Genomic DNA, 26,130 nt, shown 5'->3' with positions numbered 1-26,130 from the left:
CGCGCCCGAGGTCGTGATGATACTGCAATAGAAGTGAAAACACTTCTAAATCTATAGAGAAAGCCCAGTAATAATGCGCCTTATGTGGGACGCCCGAACACACATACCAATTAATGACCAAACAGAATTCCAGTACAGGCTTCCTTTATCCTAACATCCGATTAAATAAAGATGGCCGCCGTTTGGAACGCACGGCGTGATCGCCCTGCGTTCCAGCAAATAATTAAGCTTTTTTAGGGGTATACGGCACTTTTTTATTCTGAAATTCGCTGGAACAATAATGCACAAAGCAGACTCCAGGTTAAGCCCAGTACAGCCCACTCAATATAAGCTAAAAAGGCACATTTAGGTAGTTTAATTCATAAAGTATTAGTATCACACAGGAAGTGATGTAATCCGTGGTTTCCCATATATAGCCATCAGAGCACACAGGCTTCCATTCAGCTTTTGGATTTCAAAGAGCAGACATCCGGTAGTCCAGACTTATGTAAGTACTGCCCCATATTTTTTGTGTCTTAAATCACTGTCATATACAAATAATTTGATTGTATTGAAAGCCAGCAATTCCGGCTTATTTTATAGATGAGTCTATGCTATTGGAGAAAAATCGGACTGAGGTCACATTTACCTTAGGGGAGGACATCACCCCCATTTATCGAGTCTAAATCGATTTATTGTTAGTATCAGCTCAAAGTGTTCTTTTGGCTGTTCTTGTAAGTAGAAAAATTAGCATCTTCTCTTCGCTCACGGTTTTGTTAAATATGGGAGTCCAAATATGGTTACTCTATCTGTATATCCTTTTTTCTCCAGATGTTTGGTTTTATACTATATCGCTTATGAATGACGGATGCCATCTTGAAAGTGTTTATAAAGCTATTGTTCTATATGAAGGTATAGATATGTATGTTTGCCGAAAAAACTTTTTTCCAAAAAACTCTATTCTACCTTATGTATTTTTTCTTTTGGTGGAGCACTCATATACTTAATAGAAGATTTGTAATCCTCGTGAATAGTATTAAGTATATGAGTGCTCCACTTAATAGAAGATTTGTAATCCTCGTGAATAGTATTAAGTGGAGCACTCATATACTTAATACTATTCACGAGGAATACAAATCTTCTATTAAGAAATTTTTTCCCACTTATAAAGGTGGTCAACTTAAATAAATTCAAGGTGTATTATATGTTCACAAATTATATGTCCACTATATTTTTTTGTAAAGTTATACTTGTAAATTGAATCATCCCAACTTCACGAATTTTTGTATTTAAGCGTTTATGATACTAACTATGGCCTATCAATTCTCATTATTGTTCTCTCTTTCCATCCTCCTCTCCTCCTCCCATTTTTTCTTCAGCTTAAATGTTTATTTTTTTGTCATGAGATTGATTTATGACTGTTCATATTGAATTTACAGTGTCATTCGATTGTCAAACCTTGCTTGTAAGCCCCTGATGAAGTCAACATTTTTGACGAAACGCGTTGGGCCTTTGTTTCATTAAAGAAGTAACGCGAATCTAAGAAATTGACAAACACACGCTGTAAAAAGTTTTTATGTATTATATGCTGCCCAATGTTGGCATTGTGTCATTAAATTTTATTACGTTTTTTACAAGTGTGGATTAATTTCTGGTAGCGCACTCTGAACCACACATTTCTCTATCTCTAAACTAAACTTTAGGTCCTGTCTAACAGGGGACCTTCAGAGGTGCCGCAACCCTATAGGTGTGCGCGGTTGGGGTCCCTGTTTTATTTATATATATATATATATATATATATATATATATATATATATATATATATATATATATATATATATATATATATATATATATATATATATACTGATAAACCAGATATTTATCTGATAAGATTAGATATGATAAATAACCCAAACCAAATTTATTTACTTTATTACCTTTAAATATAACGGCAACGCTGAAATGATTGCACACCCACACAACCTTGTTATAAAAGGTATGACAATGCTTTACTTAAAGAATAGCTTCATTACAGATATTTGCAAATGCAGACTAACACAAGAAACATAAAATTGATTAGCTAATACTTAAACAGTAATTCTAAATCAAATCAAAATGGACACCTTTCAAGGACAGTGATCAGCCATGATTAAACCTCCTTCATAATTACCTCCAGCCCCCTGTGCTTCCTTGTTCTTTCTCAACTGCTTTTTCCCTCCTTCTATCACTCTGATATTTAAACCTTTATCACATTAATTAATTAATTACTCATAAGCATTGAGTCTTATTGGAAAGCTCTGCTTTCAATCATGATGTAATAATTAACCCAACACCCAACTTCAGTGGCCTTGTGGGTCTACGCATGTGTGGCCTTGTTCCCATATTATTCAGTTTGTGGAGTCTAGGTGTCTGTCCTTGTTCTCTGTTACATCAATAAGGCATTCTTAAACCCAGAAATCCAAAACAATATCTCATAAGAAATTACTTATTTCAGCAGTATTCTGACTCCACACGCCATCTTGTAACGAGATATGCAAGTCATGCCTCACAAAATGGCTGCTGCTTCTAACATATAATACCTGTTTAGCGCAAAGGGAAGGCCTCATACGCAGTGAATAGTACATTGTGCAACAAGCTAAAGTCATCTGCAGCAATAATAACAATATTTGAGAAAACAGAGTATAACAAAAGTATATAATTATTGATGCGTTATTTCAGTTTTAACAGTCCATCCTCTGAACTTCTCCAAAGAAAGTTCATATCTCTTGCAAAACGCATCATTTGTTTCTCTCTTAATACATCGGAAAACCTTCTTGAAGCATTTCACTAGTATACAGAAAAATCAATAATATTATCTTGGCAAAAACATTAAATTTCTTAAAGCATATATAACATTGACTTATGCGAACCAGTTATTGGGGTTCAACCAAATAAACCAACTGTAGGGAATCACATCACTCACACCTGTTCAATAAACTAAATTTTTTTTCAACCCAAATAATTTCATTCAACTTTCCTTTTAACGTCATCATCCGTTTAGTATTTGTGATGCTTGTACCATATTTTAATTATATTCACAAATTCAAATACAATTTTATAAACTTGGGATAATGTAAATAAGTGTGTTTCTTTAATATACCATGTGTTACTTTCAAATCTTCATGTTGAATCACCACTGTATTAATTAGTAAAAGTACATTTTATTACAATAGATCTTGTTTGTAACCATTTAGAAACCTTATGTTTGTAAATATAATATAATCCTTGTGGTAATGTCCATATCTTAAGAGACAGTATGTTTGAGAAAACATCATAAGAAACAATTCAATGAGTACTCTTTTTTATCTAGATTTTATACTAGCACACCCAACTCTGTCACATAACTACATGTTTTGTTGTACTCCAAAATATCTCCTGTTATTACACTCTTTACCAATTTTAAACCTAGGGAGAGTCAGTAACCTTATAAGATTCACTTGTGTAAATCCTACATAGAAAATTAAGTGTTGTTTGATTTGACTGCAAATATAAGTAGCCATTAACCCAACATTACCGGAGTGATACCGTAGATGACAATATAACCAACAATCAGTTTACCTTATTGTTCTTTCTATCAGCTCATGATGAGCGTCTTAAAGAAGAAATGTCAGTTTGCATATAGATATTATGTTTGCACCATTGTTACCATCCTTATTTAGAATGCCTCTTCTTTACTGATACCTCAACTAGATGTATTCTATCAATGGTTCCTGTGTGGGCGTTCTCAGTTACTTTTATGTTATTACTCATATATTTATTTTAAACCTTTTAATTAGTTTAACATATTGGCTATCAGTATTTTGTTACCATCCTCTGATGCATACCGAAACCTGGGAGCATCAGTAGTATGATGTATATGTGTGTCTGTTATGATTATTACTATACTTGTGGGATTAAAATTAAAAGCAGAAGTAGAATACACCACCATGACTCTAGTAATACCTCTTTGATAACTATACACACTGTCCTTGCCAGCAACCAATCCCTGGTAACCCTCATTCACTATAAAAATATGAAAACTTAAAAAAACAAAAATGACTTCTTCAGTTAGTTAATGTATGGGAAACTTGGTCACTCATGGGGATCATTGTTTTACACCTTGTCCACAACCCGCAGGGACACCACTAAGGGTATCCCCCGATTCCGTGGACCTCTTCTTGCCCACAACCCGCAGGGACACCACTAAGGATGCCCCCCGATTCCGTGGATCTTGTCTTGGTCTGTGTGGGGGCCCTGGACAGGCCCATCATCAAATAAGTTTATTAAGTTAGAATCACAGTCACAATATTTATCTGCATCAGTTTATTTTTCTTTCAACTGATATCACCACCAGGTCGGAAACCTTCTTGCAGTGAGACGCATTAATTCAATTGGTTTGTTTCACAGGGACGGGTCTTGCCTTTGATCTACGAGACATTTAATTGTAAGAATTTTCTCACCATTGCATAGTCTCCAGGCTGGACCTTATAACAACATCCCTTCATAAGCTTGTTTGCTTTTCTGGCAAAGTATTTAGATGATGTGAGAATTAGAGTGACAAGTCTGCTGCTGGATGTTGAATAGGGATTGATGGTCTCCCAAAAAAATGTATATATCAATTAAAATAATGATCTTATAAGGGGACAGGTTCACTGGCTGCTGAGGAGTAGTGTGAATGTCATACAAAACTGAAGACAAAACTTCAAGTCAACTCATGGTAATTTCCACACCCACCCTAAATAATGTGTTCTCAATGTGCATTTGTTAACATGTTCAATTTTGACTAAAACCTCTTAGTGTGTGGTGAGTGCAACCAAATTTTCATACTCATATTTTGACTTATTCCTTAGAATACCTTTCCTGTCAAATATGTACCTCTATGATTTCTTTAATAGCATATACCTTATGGGATAACCTATCTGAACACAAATTTCTCAAAACATTTCTTTGCTGTAAAGGATGCTGTACATGGGACAGCTGGGATGTTCCTTATAATCAAGATAACATATCAGATACCATTTAAATATAATGACAATTTTAAATGCATGTAAATTCCCAAAAAAATATTTTCACAGGGACGGGTCTTGCCTTTGATCTACGAGACATTTAATTGTAAGAATTTTCTCACCATTGCATAGTCTCCAGGCTGGACCTTATAACAACATCCCTTCATAAGCTTGTTTGCTTTTCTGGCAAAGTATTTAGATGATGTGAGAATTAGAGTGACAAGTCTGCTGCTGGATGTTGAATAGGGATTGATGGTCTCCCAAAAAAATGTATATATCAATTAAAATAATGATCTTATAAGGGGACAGGTTCACTGGCTGCTGAGGAGTAGTGTGAATGTCATACAAAACTGAAGACAAAACTTCAAGTCAACTCATGGTAATTTCCACACCCACCCTAAATAATGTGTTCTCAATGTGCATTTGTTAACATGTTCAATTTTGACTAAAACCTCTTAGTGTGTGGTGAGTGCAACCAAATTTTCATACTCATATTTTGACTTATTCCTTAGAATACCTTTCCTGTCAAATATGTACCTCTATGATTTCTTTAATAGCATATACCTTATGGGATAACCTATCTGAACACAAATTTCTCAAAACATTTCTTTGCTGTAAAGGATGCTGTACATGGGACAGCTGGGATGTTCCTTATAATCAAGATAACATATCAGATACCATTTAAATATAATGACAATTTTAAATGCATGTAAATTCCCAAAAAAATATTTTTAAACTTAGGAATGGACCAGTGGTAGGAGAAATGTTAGATGGTTCTATAGGAATAATTTTCCTGAATTCATTCTTCTGCAGATGCGTTTGGGCCTCTGCATAAGATGAAATCAACATACATACCCTCTCTCTCCTTACATGGGTCATCCCATGGGCAGCTTCCGCATATGCCATGAGGAGGGGTTTGGGGAGCTACTGGTCTGCCCCCAACATCTTTACATAGGCCATTAGCCTTTTGACTGCATCCATTTATCATCCATTGGCACATTCCTGTTAAATACACAACTCTTGATGCTTTATGAGATTCTGCTGGTCAATTGTAAAAACATTAAATTGTATAGTGGTGTGATTCCCAACAGTGGCCATCTTATTTTTGTTACCAAGTGCAACAAGATCACTTTATAACATGTGAGCTTGACACTTAACAACTACTGCCTTTGCAGGGAGTTGCACAGCCTCAATGAGCTCCTTTACTTGCTGTGATATTAGCGTATTATATCATAGCAAAATCACGATGGAAAATGAGGATCTCTAAATCCAATACTACCGCATATCCCGTATATGGCCATCCTGAGTCTCCTTGTTGGTGACGACTACAATCTTTGTAGATGGTAGTGGCGTGTCAGAGATATCAGGTCTAATTGGAGAAATTTTGCTTTAAATATTCCTCACAATCATGTTCTAAATCCTGCATCTCATCCATCCTCTGGGACTCCCGGGTCCCACCAGGTAACAGAGTAGCAGGATTTAGCGTACCACACCTGACAATAGTCAGGTCATGTGGCGCTGGGAGCAAAAGTTCCCAACGAGAGAACCATGCACTGGAAATATGTCTTGTCCATGAAGAGTTCATTAGAAAAGATGTAGCATTAGAGACACATAGTGTGCGGTGTTCTGTAATTTCTATACAAAGGCTGCAGCAGCCGCCACAGTCCTTAAACATGTTGGTAAAGCAGATGCCACTCGGTCAAGTGTGCAACTGTTGCACCCAATGGGTCTATATGAACCCCCATGTATATGTGTTCAAACTCCCAAGGCAGCCGCCTGTTGTTCATTACAGTAAAGACAGGTATATGATAAATCTGATATATCCAGTGCTGTTGCTTCTGTCAATGCGTGTATCAGAGCCTCAAATGAAGCAATTATGTCAGTATATTGTATTTTGTCAGCTCTGTGTCAGTTAGATTTAGTAGTAGTAATAGAAAAGGTGTCAGTAAGAGAGTCCTGTAAAGAATTTAAACACATCACTAGATCATAAACATATTGAATCAGCATTGTGGTAGCAATCATGCAACTCATTGTGGGACATAGTGGGGCTGTCCATAAAACTTTGGCTTAATTGAGTCCACGTATATTGGACTGTGCTGTAAATAAATATAGTAAGTCCTGACTATCTGCTTTAAGAACTATGCAGATCATAAATCAATGATTAGATAACGGTAATACTTCCATAACTGTAAAGTGAATTGATTTACACTAAAAAAATAATAAGAATAATCACATTGGGTAGATAACCTACAATAACAGAGTGTTGCAAATACTATGGGTATTAAATAGTATGCGTTGTTGTAAAATTTGAAAAAAACTATTTCTTGTGGTCCATAGATGTTTAGAAACTTGTGACATGATTAGTAATGAAAAACTCATCAAAATACTCTAACCCCGTGAGGGTCCTCATATCGGTTAGTGCCTTCTGACAGCAGTCTCTCATGGATTCCTGTTAATAATACACAATTTCTTCCAAACCACTCTGAGAAAAAACAATCATTAAATCATTACAAATATTTGAGATAATATCATGATTAGTTGTGCAGCAAATGCGATTTACTAGTAGCAGAACCCAGTAGTGCTGCACCTAATTGTGACCTCCATTCCTTATTTGTGGGCTCATATGCATGACCAATGGATCTAGTAAAGTGGCAACATGCAATCAGATAAATCAGTAAGCATAAAAATGCAACTCAATATGCATCTTATAATAATCACTATAAAATCTGCATTTTCCAATAAGGGCTTTGATAAGGTTTCTGCAGCATTACCTGCAGACTCAATTTTTTTTCTACATAATTTCTAGTGGCTCAGTAATAATAATAATAATAATAATAATAATAATATATATATATATATTTTTTTTAAAACACTTGCTTTTTCTGTGCAAAATGAAATGCATCAATTTGTAAATTAATCTTTTATCTGGAATAGTCACACCTCTATTGGCTGGGATTTAATTTAAATAAAACAAGCAAAAGCAATAGCATTATTAAGCTCAGACATCATATTAGCATTTGTCATTTGGAAAAAAAAAATGGCAGTTTTAAACAGATGTTGACAAAACAACATTATCACATGAGGGAAGCGAAGGGAGGGGGCTGGAGGTCATCCTTGGGTATGGCTGATCATTGTCCCATACAGAACATTCCAATAACTTTAATCTATTCATTGTGCTTTTTCAAAAGGGTAAACAATATCTTCAATTCTAAAATCTTTCATGTCCTTGTTATGGAAAACAGTTCTGTTACACTCCTTGGATATTTCACATTATTTAGGAATAAAACTTTACTCTCTTATCAATCTCATTAACCATTTCCTGCCTTTAATCTCCTACAGAGTTATTTCTGATGTTACTCTCACCTCATCACTGGAAAAAAAACTTCTTCCCTTCTGCTTTTTCAAAAATAAACAAAAAATTTAAAAATTATTCTTTTTTTCCCCATTTTTTTTTTTTTTCTCCCTAAGGCTCTAAAAGACATATCACCTCTCCTCACTTCTCACTGAACAGAATTAACCCTTCAGTGGGACAGTACAATCTTTCCAAACATATGTGGGTTAGTGGGATATACTATCTCAATTCTTGAAGCTTTCACCACCTGTCACCAGACCATTGCGCGTTCACTCTCATCCAATAATCATTACCTCACAGGTGCATCATCATCGCCAATTCCAACTAACTATGACCAGCACAGTATTTTCTATTCCTTCTCACTTGCTCACACTAGTCACATACTCAGAGAACTTTCTGTGATCCCATACAAATGCTTAAAAAGGTGTTACCTCTTTCAAAGACAAAAATGTAAATAAAATAAATGAAAAATGTCCCCAAAAAACCTAACCATGCGTTATGTGTCATTCACTGTTACCACACCTACGCCTTCCACATCCTGTCATTCCTTGTTACCAGTCTTGTGGGTCTCTACTGTCATTCTTTGTCCCACCCCCACCCTGTCTTCTTTTATTATGTTTCCCCATATATTCTACCTTGTACGTAGGTGGCAGATACCCCCTGTGAATCTCGCTACCGGTCAGCACTCTTCACAGGAAAAAATCAACTCATCAAATCAGAAAAAAATTATATGCAATATGTCATTCTTTGTTACCATATCTGCACATTGTCTAAGTGATCATTACACGTTTAGATCACTATCTCCCCTGGTTATTTAGCTAACTGTGGCCACAGTATTAACCCCTTAAGATACTCTAAAAATTTAGTACCCTCCCCTTTCAAAACAAACAAAATTAAATTAACACAAATCAAAAACAAAACAAAAATTGGCTTAAAGAAAACCCCACACCCTTGAGTCAGTTATCACTGATTACCTTCCATTCATAAGAATAAAAATAAACCCAGGATTTATCTGCGCATTACTCAAGGTATATCTGATTCAATATATGTATCCAGATTAAGCAAATAGGCAACAGAAATTGCAAACAGAAAACATGGTCTAATATATCAATATGAACCTTTAAGAATAGATGTTATATTGGACTTATATCTCATCGATATATATCACTTTTCTTATCAAAAATGTATTACTCATTAAATGAAAAAAAACATTGAATTCACATGATCATTTCCTGTTTCTTCACCTAACATGGACAACTCCTTATCTCGCATTACATCAACTGAATCCATCACTTTAGAGTTTCCAACTCACAGCTGCTTTGTTTAATAAACCAAAAAAAATTAAATCAAAAACCCATAGCAGAAAAACATCAGTCCTACATTACGGACTTCATCTCCGCAAGACAAGAGATGAAACAAACTTTACAATGAGATAAACTCGATCTTACTTTCTTTGTTATAAACAATATTCCAATTAACTTTATTTATTTTGGTGGTAAAAATGAACTGTTACTTGGCTTACAATATTAGCATCTACTCCTTTAAACTCTGTATTTTAACTGACCTCTGTCTATGGATATAAAGAAATTAGCTCAAACTGTTATTGTAATCCGACTGCTTGCTAGCTCTAACAATGCAACGTATACTTAATTATTTATTAACATTTTCTTATATAAACCATATACAGTAGACAATCCGAGGGTTTCCAAACAATACAGATTATGGATAAATCATGCATTCCATTTCTTCCACATGTTGCTGGCCAGTCAAACCAGAAAGAAATGTAAATGCACAATCTCCTCTACCTATCTCTAATCACCAAATTATAAGCACGGGAAAACCTACAACAAATATATGCAACTTCTTTAAAATTTATAGATTGGACAAACAAAGAAACTCTAATTATCAAAACAACCGCTACAGATTAGTTACTTCAGCAATATCCTCAGCAGACAATATACACCAAACAATCCAACCGCGGTCAAAAAAAAAAAAAAAAAAAAAAAAAAAAAAAATACTGTCATTTAAAGAATATTTTTTTTTTAAAAAGTAGAAAATTTATTGCTAGCATAACCTTTATACCAATATGCTTGCTATAGTCTGCATGCTTTGCAAATAAACCAAAGGAATACCCTTCCTGACCCAAGCAATGTTGTTTACAACTTCTTGCCAAGTTTCTCGCTGCTCTCCTTATCTATTCTCTGACACAGAGAAGAAATGGGCGATGCGGGGGGGTTTAGCAAGCTGACAGTCTGCAAAATGCAGCGTTGTCTTTCCATGCCTTAAATTACGATCAATTTGTTTTATAACTAAAGAGCGAATTTGTTGAATTTGCCAAGTAATATGGATTACCACACTTTAACAGATGTTGAGAAAGATAAGGGTACAAACAAATGCACCGACTTTACAATTTTTTCTACACATTTTTTTTTTATTTATTTATTTATTTTTTAAATAGCCAAAAAAAAATTTTTTTTTTTTCAAACTTTGATTTTCTCAATAACTGATAAAATGTAAAAACCAACATCATTGGATCTCGCTGGGGCCTCCAACTGATAAACCAGATATTTATCTGATAAGATTAGATATGATAAATAACCCAAACCAAATTTATTTACTTTATTACCTTTAAATATAACGGCAACGCTGAAATGATTGCACACCCACACAACCTTGTTATAAAAGGTATGACAATGCTTTACTTAAAGAATAGCTTCATTACAGATATTTGCAAATGCAGACTAACACAAGAAACATAAAATTGATTAGCTAATACTTAAACAGTAATTCTAAATCAAATCAAAATGGACACCTTTCAAGGACAGTGATCAGCCATGATTAAACCTCCTTCATAATTACCTCCAGCCCCCTGTGCTTCCTTGTTCTTTCTCAACTGCTTTTTCCCTCCTTCTATCACTCTGATATTTAAACCTTTATCACATTAATTAATTAATTACTCATAAGCATTGAGTCTTATTGGAAAGCTCTGCTTTCAATCATGATGTAATAATTAACCCAACACCCAACTTCAGTGGCCTTGTGGGTCTACGCATGTGTGGCCTTGTTCCCATATTATTCAGTTTGTGGAGTCTAGGTGTCTGTCCTTGTTCTCTGTTACATCAATAAGGCATTCTTAAACCCAGAAATCCAAAACAATATCTCATAAGAAATTACTTATTTCAGCAGTATTCTGACTCCACACGCCATCTTGTAACGAGATATGCAAGTCATGCCTCACAAAATGGCTGCTGCTTCTAACATATAATACCTGTTTAGCGCAAAGGGAAGGCCTCATACGCAGTGAATAGTACATTGTGCAACAAGCTAAAGTCATCTGCAGCAATAATAACAATATTTGAGAAAACAGAGTATAACAAAAGTATATAATTATTGATGCGTTATTTCAGTTTTAACAATATATATATATATTAGTGTATTTGTGTGGGTTTCCTCCCACAATCTCTTATATATTTGGCTACATCTGTCACTCAAAGTGTGTCTGAAGCTGTAACGCTGGGTGGAGCCTCTGACTCACATGTTACACAGCAAAGACACAGCTACTCACCAGACACACCAGGTGAGCGCCCCACACCTCCATACCTCCCAACATGAATGCTCTGTTTGTGGACTTCCATCTTAATTTATGATTGTCATCACCTGTTTTAAACAGGGTAATTGATAAGAAAGGTGTTTAAGCACAGGTGATGGTAATCCATAAATTAAGAAGAAAGTCCAGAAACAGAACAATGTGTCCCTCCCCCTCCCCCCCCATTCACAGCAACCTCACGATTAAATGGCACATGCAAAACACTGACATGGCTATGGTCGACAATGAAAAAGGTTGACATGAGTTTTTGAAGATTTATTTTTCACTTTTTCAATGTTTTCATATTCATTCTCATGTGTCGACATGGACACCAATGAAGTGCCACACTTATGTCAACATTTACATGTGTTGACCTTTCTGTGTTGATTTTTTCTTGTGGCGATTCGCGGCACCCCCCGGCGACCCCCCCTCCCGCGATTCACAGCACACACCCCCCAATTCGCGGCGACTCCCGCGATTTGCGGCCCCACCCCGTGACACCCCCCCTCCTGCGAGTCGTGGCACCCCGCGACCCCCCCCCTCCCACGATTTGTGCCAGCCCCCCCTTCCTCACGGTACCCCCCGCGACCCCCCCTACCGCGATTCCCCCCCCTGTCATTGCGGCAAGCCCCTGCGACCCACCCTCCCACGATTCACTGCAACCCCCCGCGTCCCCCCCTCCCACGATTCGCGGCACCCACACCCCCCCCCCCCCCCCGCAATTCATGGCATCCACCCCCGACCCCTCCGCCCGTGATTCGCGAACACACCTCACCTCCTCCCTCCCCCCCACCCCGCTCGCGATTCACGGCAACCCCAGGATTAAATGGCACATGCAAAACACTGACACGGCTATGGTCGACAATGAAAAAGGTTGACATGAGTTTTTGAAGATTTATTTTTCTTTTTTGAATGTTTTCATATTCATTCTCATGTGTCGACATGGACACCAATGAAGTGCCACACTTATGTCAACATTTACATGTGTTGACCTTTCTGTGTTGATTTTTTCTTGTAGCAATTTTTTTACAGTGACAACTATGTGCACGTAAACCTACACATCATCAACCAATTCTTTGTATAATATATAACACCTGTTCTGTTTTACTGTAGGTGTTTTAAGTCAGATCTTTTACTGCTACTATTACTGTTTATGTAAATGCATTCTGAATGACAGCAACATCCTACCATCCTTCTACAAGAATATATAACCAACTAGGTGATTTATCGCGCCCGTGCCCCCCCCTCCCGCAATTCATGGACCCCCCGCGCACCCCCCCCCCCCCCCACACACACACACCCCCCTCCCGCAATTCACAACCCTCCCTCCCGCAATTCACGCCCCCTCCCACGCTTTGCGGACCCTAACCCGCGATCCGCGGACACCTGCGCCCCCTCCCTCCCTTGATTCACGGCACCCCCCACGCCCCTCCCACAATTCACGGCACCCCTAAGCCCCTCTTTAGTCCCCCGTATACTCACACACCCCTATCACTACCCAGCTTCCTGCTCTCCTGAACCGTAACTTCCACCACTGGGGAGTCGCTGACTCTGTTTTGCCCACATGCCCCTATCATGCCTCATAGCCCAGCCTCCTGCTCTCATGTACCCTAACTCCCACCCAGTAGGAGGAGACACTGACTCAGGGCCACCATCCTGTACTCCTGTACTGCCACACTGGACCCTCACCCACTGGCAGAAGCTGCACAGTATCTCCCACCCTCCTCTTTAGTCCCCCTTATGTCCACACACCCCTATCAATACCCAGCCTCCTGTTTTCCTGTGTCGTGACCTCCGCCAGTGGGGAGCCGCTGACTCAAAAACACCCTACTATATTATTGCACACACACCTAAACAACATGCACACACAGCCCCCACACCCACAAATGTCACTGTACCATCCACACTATCAATGTACATCTTACTCTGTAACCGCTTTTTAATTAAACAAAACAATACACACCCCCTTCCAAATCATATGCTCTCTATTTAACACACTTCACCTATAACTCAAGTTGCAATACAGGCCATCTTTCATACAATTCTAACCATCTTTCTCATATACAAATGTTCACAAATTAAGGGGGCGCAGCCCCTTACGACGGTGTGAAGAGCGCCCGTAGGGCGCGATGAATCACCTAGTCCAAAAATATACTGGTAGGTTAATTCGATTCAAACCATAATTAACCCTAGAATGTCTGTGTCTGTGGTAGGGAATATAGGTTGTATGTTCCACTGGAGCAAAATATTATTTGCAAAGCGCTGCGGAATATTTGTGCACTATATAAGAAATGTAATAAATAAATAAATGTGCAGCACATAATATCTATCTACGCAACATTCAACCGGCAGGTCAGCACATTGCGTCCGGTGATCCATGCATACAATCCTTCGATTTATCACACAGGTGCGGTCGAAATCGAAGGATTGCATGCAATATCGCCCTACTGTATAAGATGTGGTCCTTTTTTGTTCACCTTGTAAACTGAAGCATCCAGAGAACAGGGTTCGAGACTCAAGGGCAAGTAACCCAGAAATTCTGTGGTGGTGCCCTGTATTCTGTCATTTTGTCTCGCAATTATGTTTTTTGTAGTTTTTTTTTTTTTCCACTGTATTTTTACAACGAGGGCCGTCTCAAGGACCCTGGGGCTGATAGTGCTTGTTAGGGGGAAAGCACTTTTTTTTTAGATCTATTTTTAACGCTAAACTTTTCCTGAAAAAAACATGCACTGATCTCTGCATGCTGTGCGTTTTGAGCTTAAATAGCATTGCACTGCATGCGTTGTGCTTGCAATGCGATGCGATAAAAAGACAGTACAAAAAGTATGTGCAGCACATACTTTTTGTACTGCGGGAGCACGCATCTCATAGAACACATCGCAAACAATAAAACAGTACAGGGAGCCAAAACTTATTTCAGTAAATGGCAAAAATAGATTATAGCTAACAAAGAGCACCACAATTCAATACACAATACAGCTTAGATGTGGGTAGCGTGGGTGGAATCCATGAACTACTGTACTATAGGTTTGCGGCCATAGAGATGACCCATAACCATCTGTAGAGTATGTAGGCAAGGATGGTCACTGAGTAGGGTAGTACTGTGAGTGAAATGTGAGAATAAAGCATTGAAGGAAGAGGGCCCTGCTCCGAGGAGCTAACCATCTATTTGGAAGGGGCGACAGACAGATGACATGAGGTGCAGCAAGTGGGAGATGGCTTGATAGCAGGATGTAAACAAGCAGAGATGGTCAAGGCATTCGGCTCAGGGTTGGAGGAGTAGCCTCAGGACTAAATTATGCAGCAGAGGGGTACACTTTGATGAATAGGGGTGTTTTCAGTGCCCCTTTGAAGCTTTGCAAAGTTGGAGAGAGAATAATGGAGAGAGGGAGTGCGTTCCAATGAAGGGGTTCAGTATGGGACAAATCCTGAACTCTAGCATGGGAAGCAGTGATCAGGGTAAAGGAGAGACGATGGTCATTGGCCGACCGTCGAGGGCAGAAGGGAGTATGAATGGAGATATATGGAGCAGTGGAATTAGAGATTGCCTTGTATTTGAGGGTGAGGAGTTTGATGAAGATTCTGAAGGGGAATGGGAGCCAATGCATATTTTGTTGAAAGGGAGTGGCAGAAGTGGAGCGGTGGGAGAGGAAGATGAGCCTGGCCATCGAGTTGAGGACAGCTTGGAGGGGAGTGAGATGGGAGCGAGTGAGGCCAGTGAGGAGAACTTTGCAGTAGTCGAGCCGCAAGATGACCAGTGAATGGCTAATAAGTTTAGTTGCACTGTGGCAGATAAAAGGCCTGATGCGAGCAGTGTTGCATATCTGGAACCGACAGGATTTTGCCAGAGCTTGGATGTGGGTGCAAAGGAGTGGGAGGAGTCACGAGTGTCACCCAAGCAGCGTAGTTGGGGAACGGGGGAGATGATTGTGTAATAGAGATGTTAGTGGTGGAGTTCGGGGAGTGTTACTCTGGCTGGGGGAAAGATAAGGAGTTCCACTTTGGTGGAGTTGTGTGTCATCAGCATAGGTATGAGAGGCCAAATGAGTTAATGAGTGCACCCAGGCAAGACGTGTGCCATAAATCCCACAGTGTATTAGTCATTAACTTACAAGCTTGCTGTAAGTCGGGGTATATAGAGGAGAGCACTTAAAAAATTCAGAACAAACATAAATATATATAGATTGAAAACACGTAATGAATACGTATTGTAATTAATAACGATTTCACGATTGAGCACACACAACAAGTAGGAGCCAGTATTGTTGGTCCCTTCATAAACGAACAAAACAGAGTAGTGCACAGGTTTTTTTGTTTTTTTTTATACACGTTAGTAAAAGGAAAGTAGATTCGATTATTAAGGGAAGGGGAAGACGAAGGGGGGAAGAGGGAGGAGAAAAGGAAAGGGGGAAAAAAGGGGAAAGGGGAGAAAAAGAAAAGGGAAAAAAGAAAGAAAAGAGAAGGAGAAGGGAAGGAAAAAAAAAAAAAGGGGGGGGGGAATAACTGTGGTTGAGGTGTTAAGTCACAAATGAAAATATAGTTGAGATTGATGTATGTATTTAAATCTGACGGAAATGCTAAGGAGAAGGGACAAGATAACATCTCCATGTTGTATGCTATAGCCTTGTTTAAATATACTGAAAAAACAGCTAGATGGTGCATAAGTGTTGGGAAAGAGAAGGGAAGGGAAGGAAAGGGGGAAGAAGGAAGAAAAAGAAAGAAAAGAAGGGAAAAGAAGAGAAAAAAGGGGGATGGTGTTTTTAGGATATTGTATGTGATATTGTATGTGGTTAGTAATTTGCTCAGTGTGTAAGTACGGGCAAGCAAGAACTGTAGAACTGAACAGCAGCTCCATAAAATAAAATGTAAAGTTGGTGGGGGTAGTATAGTACGTTGTCTCTGTGCTGCTAAATACACGTATTCTATAGAAGTCTTTGTATATGTCCCATGTAAAATAAGATAAATTCAAAGTTAAAGGGAATTGTAGAGGAGAAAGGACTAGACAACATCCCCATGTTCAACGCTATAGCCATGTTAAAATATACTGAAAAGATGATTAGATGGTGCCTCAATGTCCACAAAAAAAAAAAAAAAAGGAAGTGTCCAATTGTAATGTATGTAGTTAGTAATAGGTTAAATGTATAAGTACACACTGTAAATGTGAAAGAGTAAGAACGGTAGAATGGAATTGTAGCTCGATAGAGCAATAACATGGCTGAGATTAACAGTGTGATACTATTGTAATGTGATATAAATGTATTTTTTTTTGTATTTTTTGTAAAATAAAATAAATTCACTTGTAAAAAAAAAAAAAAAACTTACAAGCTTGCTGGCTTTTACATTTGTCATTTTCAGACAAAAATGCTTGTATTACCACAACACTTCCTGGAAGATTTCTCTGCCTAGTTTCCACACTTCTTATCTTCTGACATCTCTACCGTCATCATGAGTGATTCATATATCGCTATTGACAGTAGACTTTCTCCTCATGCCTCTTAACTCTTCTCTCTAACCGCCTCTCTTGGCCTCACCCAATGGCCTGACTCTTCTACTCGCAAGGAGGGCCACTGCCTTGATCTTGTATTCACCAGGCTGGGATATGGTCGAATTATCGACCACACTTAGATAGACAGTCATTAGGTCGACACTGTTGGTCGACAGGTGTCTAGGTTGACATAGGTGAAGGTCGACAGGTGTCTAGGTCGACATAGGACAAGGTCAACATGGTTTATGTTGACAGGTCGGAAAGTCTACATGTTTTGCTTTACTGTTTTTTTGAGCCGACATGTGCCGACAGGCGGTATTTCATGCCCTACCATCCACTAGGGCGTAGTGAGAGAGCGCAGCGAGGGGCTGCGGTTGCCTTCCAACTGTGTCCATGTCGACATTCGGGTAAAAAAAACATGTCGACCATCCAACCTGTCAATACAAACCATGTCGACCTAACGCTATGTCGACCTAAACCCATGTTGACCTTGTCCTATGTCAACCTGAACACCTGTCGACCTTGACCTATGTCAACCAAGACACCTGTCGACCTTGACCTATGTCAACCAAGACACCTGTCGACCTTTCCCCCTGTCGACCTAATGACTGTCAACCTTAATGTGGTCGATAAAACGATCCACACCCACCAGACTATGATCTTTTTATGAATTCACTGGCACTCAGTTCCCTCTCTCTGATCACGACCTTATCACCTTCTCAACCTCCTACATGTCTCCAAACTATAAAACCGAAATCTTGGAAGACTCCTCTTACCCACAGAAATACTAACACTTTTAATTTTCAATGACTTTCTTCCTCTCTGCAAAAACTGTTGTCATTAATTTTTACACTTGCCTGTCCTGAGACAGCTGTATCCACCCTGAATTAGACTCATTAAACTGCCCTTGATTAAGTTGTTCCAGCTACGCCTCGTAATCCACATATGCTTGGATGCCAACCGTGGCACTCTAAATTAACAAGAGACATACAAAAACTATCACGTAGAATAGAACATCTGTGGCATAAATCTTGGAATCCAAGTGACTTCCTCACATTCAAGACTACTTGCCACTCCTATCGTAATGCTCTGGACAATGCTAAATAAACATATTTTCAATATCTCATGTTCTCATGCTACCAACCCCAAGCGATTTTTTTTTTTTTTTTTTTTTTTTATACATTTAAATACCTTCTTTACCCTCCCTCACCATACCCACCAACTACTATCAGTGCACAAGAACTGTCTTTCTTTCTTCTTCAAGGACAAGATTGATAAATCCAAGATTAAATGCTCTTCCTCAGCCAGTGACCTGCTCACTTCCTTTCCTGAGTTCATTGGAATTTTCTTCTCATTTCACCACACAAGTGAGAAAGAAGTATCAACACTCGTCTTCTCATCCTCCCACTCCATTATGTCTCCTCTTGATCCATTATACTTACAAGTCAGTAAACCTCTGTCTACTGTGCTTATCCAAAACTTAACTAAAATCTGTAATCTCTCTCTACTGTTCTTTCTTTCTCTGCACTTATTACTTATTACCCATTCTCTCTCTACTGTTCTTTCTTTCTCTGCACTTATTACTTATTACCCATTCTGACCAAATACAATCCTGATCCAAACTGTCTCTCTAACTCCCATATCTCAGCTCCCTTGCCTCTCCAAGTTATTTGAGAGACTTGCCTACACTTGCCTTACACACTTTCTTAATGACTGCAATTTATTGGACCCACTTCAGTCAGGCTTTCACTCTCAAAACTGCAGACATCACTGACTTTAGTAGTAAATTATCTGGCCACTGCTAAATCTAAAGGCCAGTTCTCACTTCTTATTCTTCTAGATCTCTTTGAAACTGTCGACCACTCTCTTCTCATACTAACATTACAATCCCTAGGTCTTCAGAGCACAGCCCTTTCTTGGTTCTCTTCCTACCTATCTAATTGCTCTTTCAGTGTTCCCTTCTCTGATTCTACTTTCTATTCAGTACCTCTGTCAGTTGGAGCACCACAAGGCTCAGTTTTAGGTCCTCTGCTTTTCTCAGTCTATACCTCCTCTCTTGGGAAACTAATCAACTCTCGGATTTCAGTATCATCGGTGCGCTGATGATACTCAAATCTATCTATCTTCCCTGGAATTATCACCATAAGTCTCGCTTCGTGTCTCTGAATGCCTTTATGCCATTTCATCTTGGATGTCTTGCCACCTGAAACTGAACATTTCCAAAACAGACTTAATTATGTTTCCACTAGCCAGTAGTAGTTACCAATCTGATATCTCTATCACTGTTAAGAACACAACAATCAATCCTTCTAAACAAGCTAGCTGTCTAGGGGTCACCTTTAACTCTGAACTGTCCTTTATTCCTCACATTCAATCTGTCTATATATCATGTTAGATATCCAAAATTTGTCCATACAATCTTACACAAGACAATGGAGAACTCTAATCCATGCACTCATTGGGCCTTATTCTCGTTCACTCTTAGAGGCAAATTCCTTCTGATGGACAAAACCATGTGCACTGCAGGTGGGGCAGATATATATTCAGATAGAATTAGATTTGGGTGGGGTTTTTCTTCAAGTGAGATCTATATTGCAGTGTAGAAATAAAGTAGTCAATATTTTCCCTGCACACGAAACCAAAAAAACTCATACAAATCTAATTCCCTATGCACAGCTGCCTCACCTGCAGTGCACATGGTTTTGTCTATTTTAGAAGGAATTTGCCTTTAAGAGTGAACCAGAATAAGGACCATTATCTCACACATTGATTATTGCAGTAGCCTCCTTACAGATCTTCATAAGAATAGACTCTCACCACTACAGTCCATTTTGAATGCAGCCATGAGGCTGATCTTCCTGGCTAGACGTTCAATGTCTGCTGTATAAATAAAGAAAAGGAAGTATACCTCACTTGGGTTTGATTGATAAAAAAAATAGGCTAATACATAAAAAAAAAATCTTGCTTTTATTATTTAAAATTGACACACATTATACACATACATATATTCATAAAACACGTGTGGATACGAGATCTAAAATTTGGGCAGTCTCAATGGCTTAAGTAACTGGCGTATTGCTCCAGTAAAATGAGATTACAATGTAGCAGTTTGATGCACCTTAATTGAGTCTGAGAATAATTACCAGACCAGTAGATGTTGAATGAGGGATTCTGGTGGAACTTCCTTTATAGCAGTAGGTAAGTCCCGGAATATTGGCCAGTGGAGGATCCTTAACTCAGAAGCTGTATGCATGTGCATAGGTAGTCATTGGTGGTAGCTTGGTGGCTGCATAGATAGCTGAGATCGGATGGTCCTCTTAGAGGAAATAATTTGACCGGAATTGCGAGATGACCCGGTCTGGTAATTTTAAGGGTGCATATATAGCGCAAAATGGCTCAACTCGTTTCAATGTGCTTACACGTTTTCATCAGGAGCTGGAAATCCTATAGATACTAGGAGGCCTGCAATTGACCTTGTAAAAATGTGAGGAGCTGTAAAAAAACCAAAACCATGCCATGAAATGTAAAGGAATGCATCTTCAATGTCTTTACAATATTCCATGTATGACTATTCTGTCTTCCTCCAGTCTTGTTTTTAATTCCAGGCTCTTGGACCGGTCCTGGTTCCAAAAAGACAAGGGAGAAAGGGAGTTAATGCATTACCTCCCACTCCCCAAAAAGTCAGACCTGGCCATGTATATTTAGAAGTAGGGCCCCCGTCCCCCAAACCAAAGGGTCCACTCTTCAAATTACACAATGCTAGGGCTGGGCTGTTGATAGTCCATTAGTTTAATTAAAATTATGTAAAACAATTGTCTTTCACAGTGGAACTTAAAGCCCTAGCAAGTCTCCCCTGGATGCTGGTACTTGGAGAACCACAAATACAAGCATGTTAGGCAATACATGGCCTGCTGTTACTTGTAGTTCCATTTTGAATAAAGATTTACACAGAGATAGTGTACTGGATATGGTTGTGTTAAACTGTCGGCTATCTGCTCATCATAATTTTTTTAGACCGAACCATGCACAGACCGCACTATTTGTTTTGCGATTTTTTTGGTTATATTTACCAAAAATCACACCCTTTTACATTTGCGAGTTGTATACGTTATATTGGGAAAACATCTGGATGCAATTTGAAGTGTGAAAAAAATAGACAGGTCAAAATGTGTGCATTTTCCAGCAAAAAGTGTGATTTTTACCGCAATTCGCATCCTATTACATATTTGTTTGAATTCAAACTTTTTTACTAAAAAAAAAAATCTCAAAAGTCGAAAAATCTCATCCTATTACATCTCACCCTTGGTTTTCTAGTCTGGGGATTGTGTCTTAAGGTGGACTGTATTGGTCTCTTGAGACCTTCTACATATGAGGGAGGCACATTTAGCTCCTATTGACAAGGGAGCTAAATGTGCCATCTATTGGATGTCAGAAATGGCATTTCACAGTTTTAAATAACCTAGCAGTATAATCTGCCATTGATTCTTTTCTATCTTGGGCAATGTCCACAATCTTTGTCCAGTCAATGGTTGCATGAAAAACCTTATTAAAAGCTGTTTCTAATTCTAGCCATTTAGCAGCCAGTCCAGCAGCATCTGGTTCATCCGTAGCTTCCCACTTGAAGTGAGATGCATAATCATTGGGCAATCCCTAGAGGCAGGCAATAGCTGTAGTATGTTTTTCACCAAGACTATCTGCTTCCAAACTGCTTTGGGATACTTACGTGGGTCAGGCATCTTTTCTGCTATAGCTCTGAGGTCTGAAGCCGTCCATGTGGCAGCTGGCCCTGCTCTCTGGCTGGAGGGGCTGATAAGTTTTACCAGGGTTCAGGGGCAGTGGTGACACATCATTATGTAAAGGAGTGGATGTTGGGGGCATCATTCTCTGACCTCTTCCTTCTGTTTGTATCGGCTCTTTGTCTCTCCATAACATTTTTTGGCTCATTGGTTGGCCACCCCTTATCTAAGGGGAGGATACAGTGGGCTTTATGCAGAGTTGAACATACTCCTCTTCACATGTTACTAATACCCCTTTCACACTTGCAAAAATATCCCGGGTTTTTGCACATGAACACGCATCAACCCGGGATTTAGCTCAGTGTGAAAGGGTCTGGTCACCGCATCCCGTGTTCAGCATTCAGGGATTTTTACCCGGGTCCTGACCTGGGTAGATTCCGGAATCGATGCGGTGAGTGTGAACGGGTATTCCGGGTCTGCGTGACCCAGATCCCATTCACTGCATTGAAAATGCACCGCTGGGAGGTGCTGACATCTCCCAGCACCGCCCCGGCCAAGCCTCCAGATGACGCCACCCGTCCGACTTCATTCCGGGTCGGTGGACAGTGTGAAAGCACTTACAAGCCGGGTCGCACCCAGAACTTAGAACCCGGCTTGCAAGTGTGAAAGGGGTATCCTTGTTCACAGTAGGAATTGCTTGGGACCAAACATACAGAACTGCAGGTGATCGAGATGTATTCATTTCAGATGTATCAACACTTGTGACTGAAAAGGGTTGTAACGGAGCATTGGTACATATGTACAGATGTGTCTTGTTGCTGGATAATGCGCCATATTCTTTGTAAATGAGGTGTATTATGATATGTATGCATCACTAGCTGGTTCCCATTCATTTCAATGTGGTGGCGAGCGCATATGCACTTTGCTGCATTTGATGTGAATGCGTAGTGTATGTACGCTATGCTGCAAGTTTTTGTGTGCCACTGTGTCAACATCTTAAAAGGACAAATCTGTAGGCTAGTGTGTTGTTGGAACTAGCAGAGTTTGACAAAATGGCAAATGTATCCAAACACCAAGTGTAGTCGATAGATAGTATTACAGGAACTCCAAAAATTAACAATATAGGGCACTCCAGGTCAATACCAATTTTGCATAATAAAATTACAAAAATTAACCTTGTGAGGTATTCTTAAAAACTGTGATGGGTCGTATGTACAAAAGTTTGTGATGACTATACAACTGTCATGATGCCTTGCTCCTTACTTAACAATCAAATCTCCAAAAGTGAGGTCTCTCATAGTTAAGTAATACACTAACTGCTCAATATCTTCTCTTTCAGTGTCAGACAGACCAGGTTCATTTTCTTCATCTCTGTACAAGTTAGCACTTGTGGCTAGTTCCTCGCATGAAGAGTTGTGATGCTACTATCAAAATCAGTGTGGAACAATTATAGTGAACATGACTTTCTCTTTATCTATATAAGATGATGTATGGATTTTTTCACACATGCAAATATTTTCTGTATACTGTATATAACAATGTTACTGTTAGTGACGTAATATCATCCCAGTTGCCCGAAGGCAAAATAAATGTTGTTGCCCCAACACCCCCAAACCCTTTGCCCCATGCCGATTCTTAGTAAAACAAATTTTAAACCTGCCTTTTGGTCATGTGAACAACAAAAATACATGGAACATAGCAGCCAGTATAATCTGTGATACAGCACATTATACAAAGCATAGTGTAAAACAGGATTGTATACCGGCCGAGGGGAAATAGCGGGAGGCTGGGGGTATAGCGGGAACTTGCCCGCCATCTCAGGGGGGCTGGGAGGTGGACCTGATTTAAACTATATATACACATTTATGTATTAAATTTGAAGTATTTGCACAGGCAGCAGCAACAACAGTATTGGGTGCCTGATTCAGACCTGATCGCTGGGCTGCTACTTTTTACAGCACAGTATTCAGTTAACCGCCTCCTTGCCAGAGTGAAATCCCGCCGTGCACCCTGATGAATGGCAGCCGTGTGAATAGGGGGAAGTTCAATCCTAATCACTCACAATCGTATGGCTTTCCTCCACCCCCATGTGCAGCAGCCGCATATGCCTAGACTTATTCAGCACTGCGTTGGCCCTGGGGAGATCGGGGCCACTGCCAATGGCAGCGTCCCTCCCTCCAGGAGCCGTCTGCGTTTTTTTCCCACGTCACTACCAGAAAACGCTGGGGTGCTGCCCACAAACATTGTCTGCCTGTCAATCTTGATGCGAATGGTCATCGATGACGAGCCATCACTGACTTTGTTCGCAGGAAGAATTTGCGCATGCACACCACAAAGCGATAATCGCTCTGGCTGCGAATTCCCAGCCCAGCAAACGTGGCTGAATCGGGCCCTGGGGACAGAGCGAGGTAGAAACAGCAGCTGCAGCAGCAGTGTAGACACACAAAGGAAACACTGCAACTGTGCCTGTTTTCCATATTATCTGTCAGGACCCCCCCCCCTTCCCCCCCCCCCCCCCCCCATGCATGCACACTATTGTTTGTTAGCTGGCTGCCCCCACTACTATGCTTTCTTGCAGGATCAGCTCAGCTGTGTGAGTTGCCCTGCCAGTGTGGTATTTTTGCAGTCACCTTCTCCAGAGTTCCCTCCTTCTGCACAGGCTGAACTCACCTGTGTGGGCTGCATATATGGAAGCACTATATCATCAAGGCCACTGCCTCCTAGTGGTGGGCAGAGTCTCTGTGCAATGCTCAGCACAATCACTGATAGGATGTGAGGGGCAGTAATCCAACCCTCCTTCAGAATTTCATCCTAACCATTAGCAGCTCCTCGGGCTTCTCTTTACAACTTCACTGACCCAGGACGGGGACAATGAAGTAAGTGCACCCTACAGGCTTGAATCCCGGCAGCAAATTAGTCCGTTGTCTTATGAAACCAGTTTGCACCTATTTATCTTAATGCCATGAACGTAAATTCTTAGAAGTGCCAGTAAAGTTAAATCTTAATGAAATCCATTATTTGAACTGAGCCCCTCCAAAGGTATTTAGGGGTTAATTGAATTAAAACAAAACTAAAATGTATTGAGTGATTTATTTGTTTGTTTTTTTCAATAAAATAATTCACCTTCAAGACTTGAGGAATACGGTCTCAGAATGTCTGTCAGTTACTTTTGATTCTGATGATATTGTGTGTGTGTGAATTTAGTAGTACAGGTTGAGTATCCCTTATCCAAAATGCTTGTGGTCCCGAGAATTTCAGATAAGGGATTTTAGTATAGATTTTTTTCATACTTATATGGTGCCCCAATGGTCCCCTGACGTCCACGGTGTCCCCCGTTGGTGGCCAATAGCGTAAATCAGCATAAAAAAGCAGTGCTGAACAATAATTGGGTTACAATGAACAATATTTAATATAAGTAAATAATCACATTTACAAAAACAATATAAAATCACTATCTTAAAAAGGCATATCAGTGCAAAGGGACCTGAGATATTATGAATGCATCAATGTAGGAGGCTTGGGGGCATATAATATAGCCATATTTTACCGTAAATGCTGGAGGTGTAAGGGGTGTCTTAAAAATCGGGTCTTTACAATGAAAAATGCGATGAAAAATCGGGCGCCCAGATAATAAATAAGTACCTGTTAAAATATAGTTCCTCTGACAGAGAAAGTCCTCCTTAGAATAAGAATAGCATCCTCCTTGAATAAGATGGTTCTTAGGCTTGTCCCCAAATAGGTAATCCTCAGGCCAGTGATGACTTTTAATGCGTTTCCCTGCTCCACTAGCAGCTTTATCAAAGGTCCACTATGGCTCTACTCAGTTCGTTATGGGATCGCGACCTGTCGGTTTTTGTTTTGCCAAGTCCCTAGGATGCCTACATGGAACAAAGAAGATATGATCTACGTCGGAGGACCCTGGTGAGTATGGTTCCCTTCCACAGGTACTCATATGGATTTTCTTC

The 26,130-nt window shown here is 39.5% G+C and overlaps 1 protein-coding gene across 6 annotated transcripts in view; it reads left to right on the top strand.

Moving 5' to 3' along the window:
- Positions 1-25,310, top strand: part of MYDGF (myeloid derived growth factor) — a 181,076-nt gene extending 155,766 nt beyond the window's left edge. For 4 of the 6 annotated variants that reach the window (XM_083179316.1, XM_083179317.1, XM_083179314.1 and 1 more), the window contains one exon: positions 23,505-25,310. In XM_083179316.1, coding sequence (XP_083035442.1) covers positions 23,505-23,584 — 80 coding nt within the window. In that variant the 3' untranslated portion in view covers positions 23,585-25,310. The remainder of the gene's footprint in view (positions 1-23,504) is intronic. The other 2 variants (XR_014472970.1, XR_014472969.1) reach the window with 1 other exon arrangement.
- Positions 25,311-26,130: the final 820 nt, after the last annotated feature.

This window comes from Crinia signifera, chromosome 1, assembly GCF_055691185.1.
Source record: "Crinia signifera chromosome 1, ASM5569118v1, whole genome shotgun sequence".
Classification (NCBI taxonomy): domain Eukaryota; kingdom Metazoa; phylum Chordata; class Amphibia; order Anura; family Myobatrachidae; genus Crinia; species Crinia signifera.
This window is presented reverse-complemented; position numbering and strand designations above follow the sequence as displayed.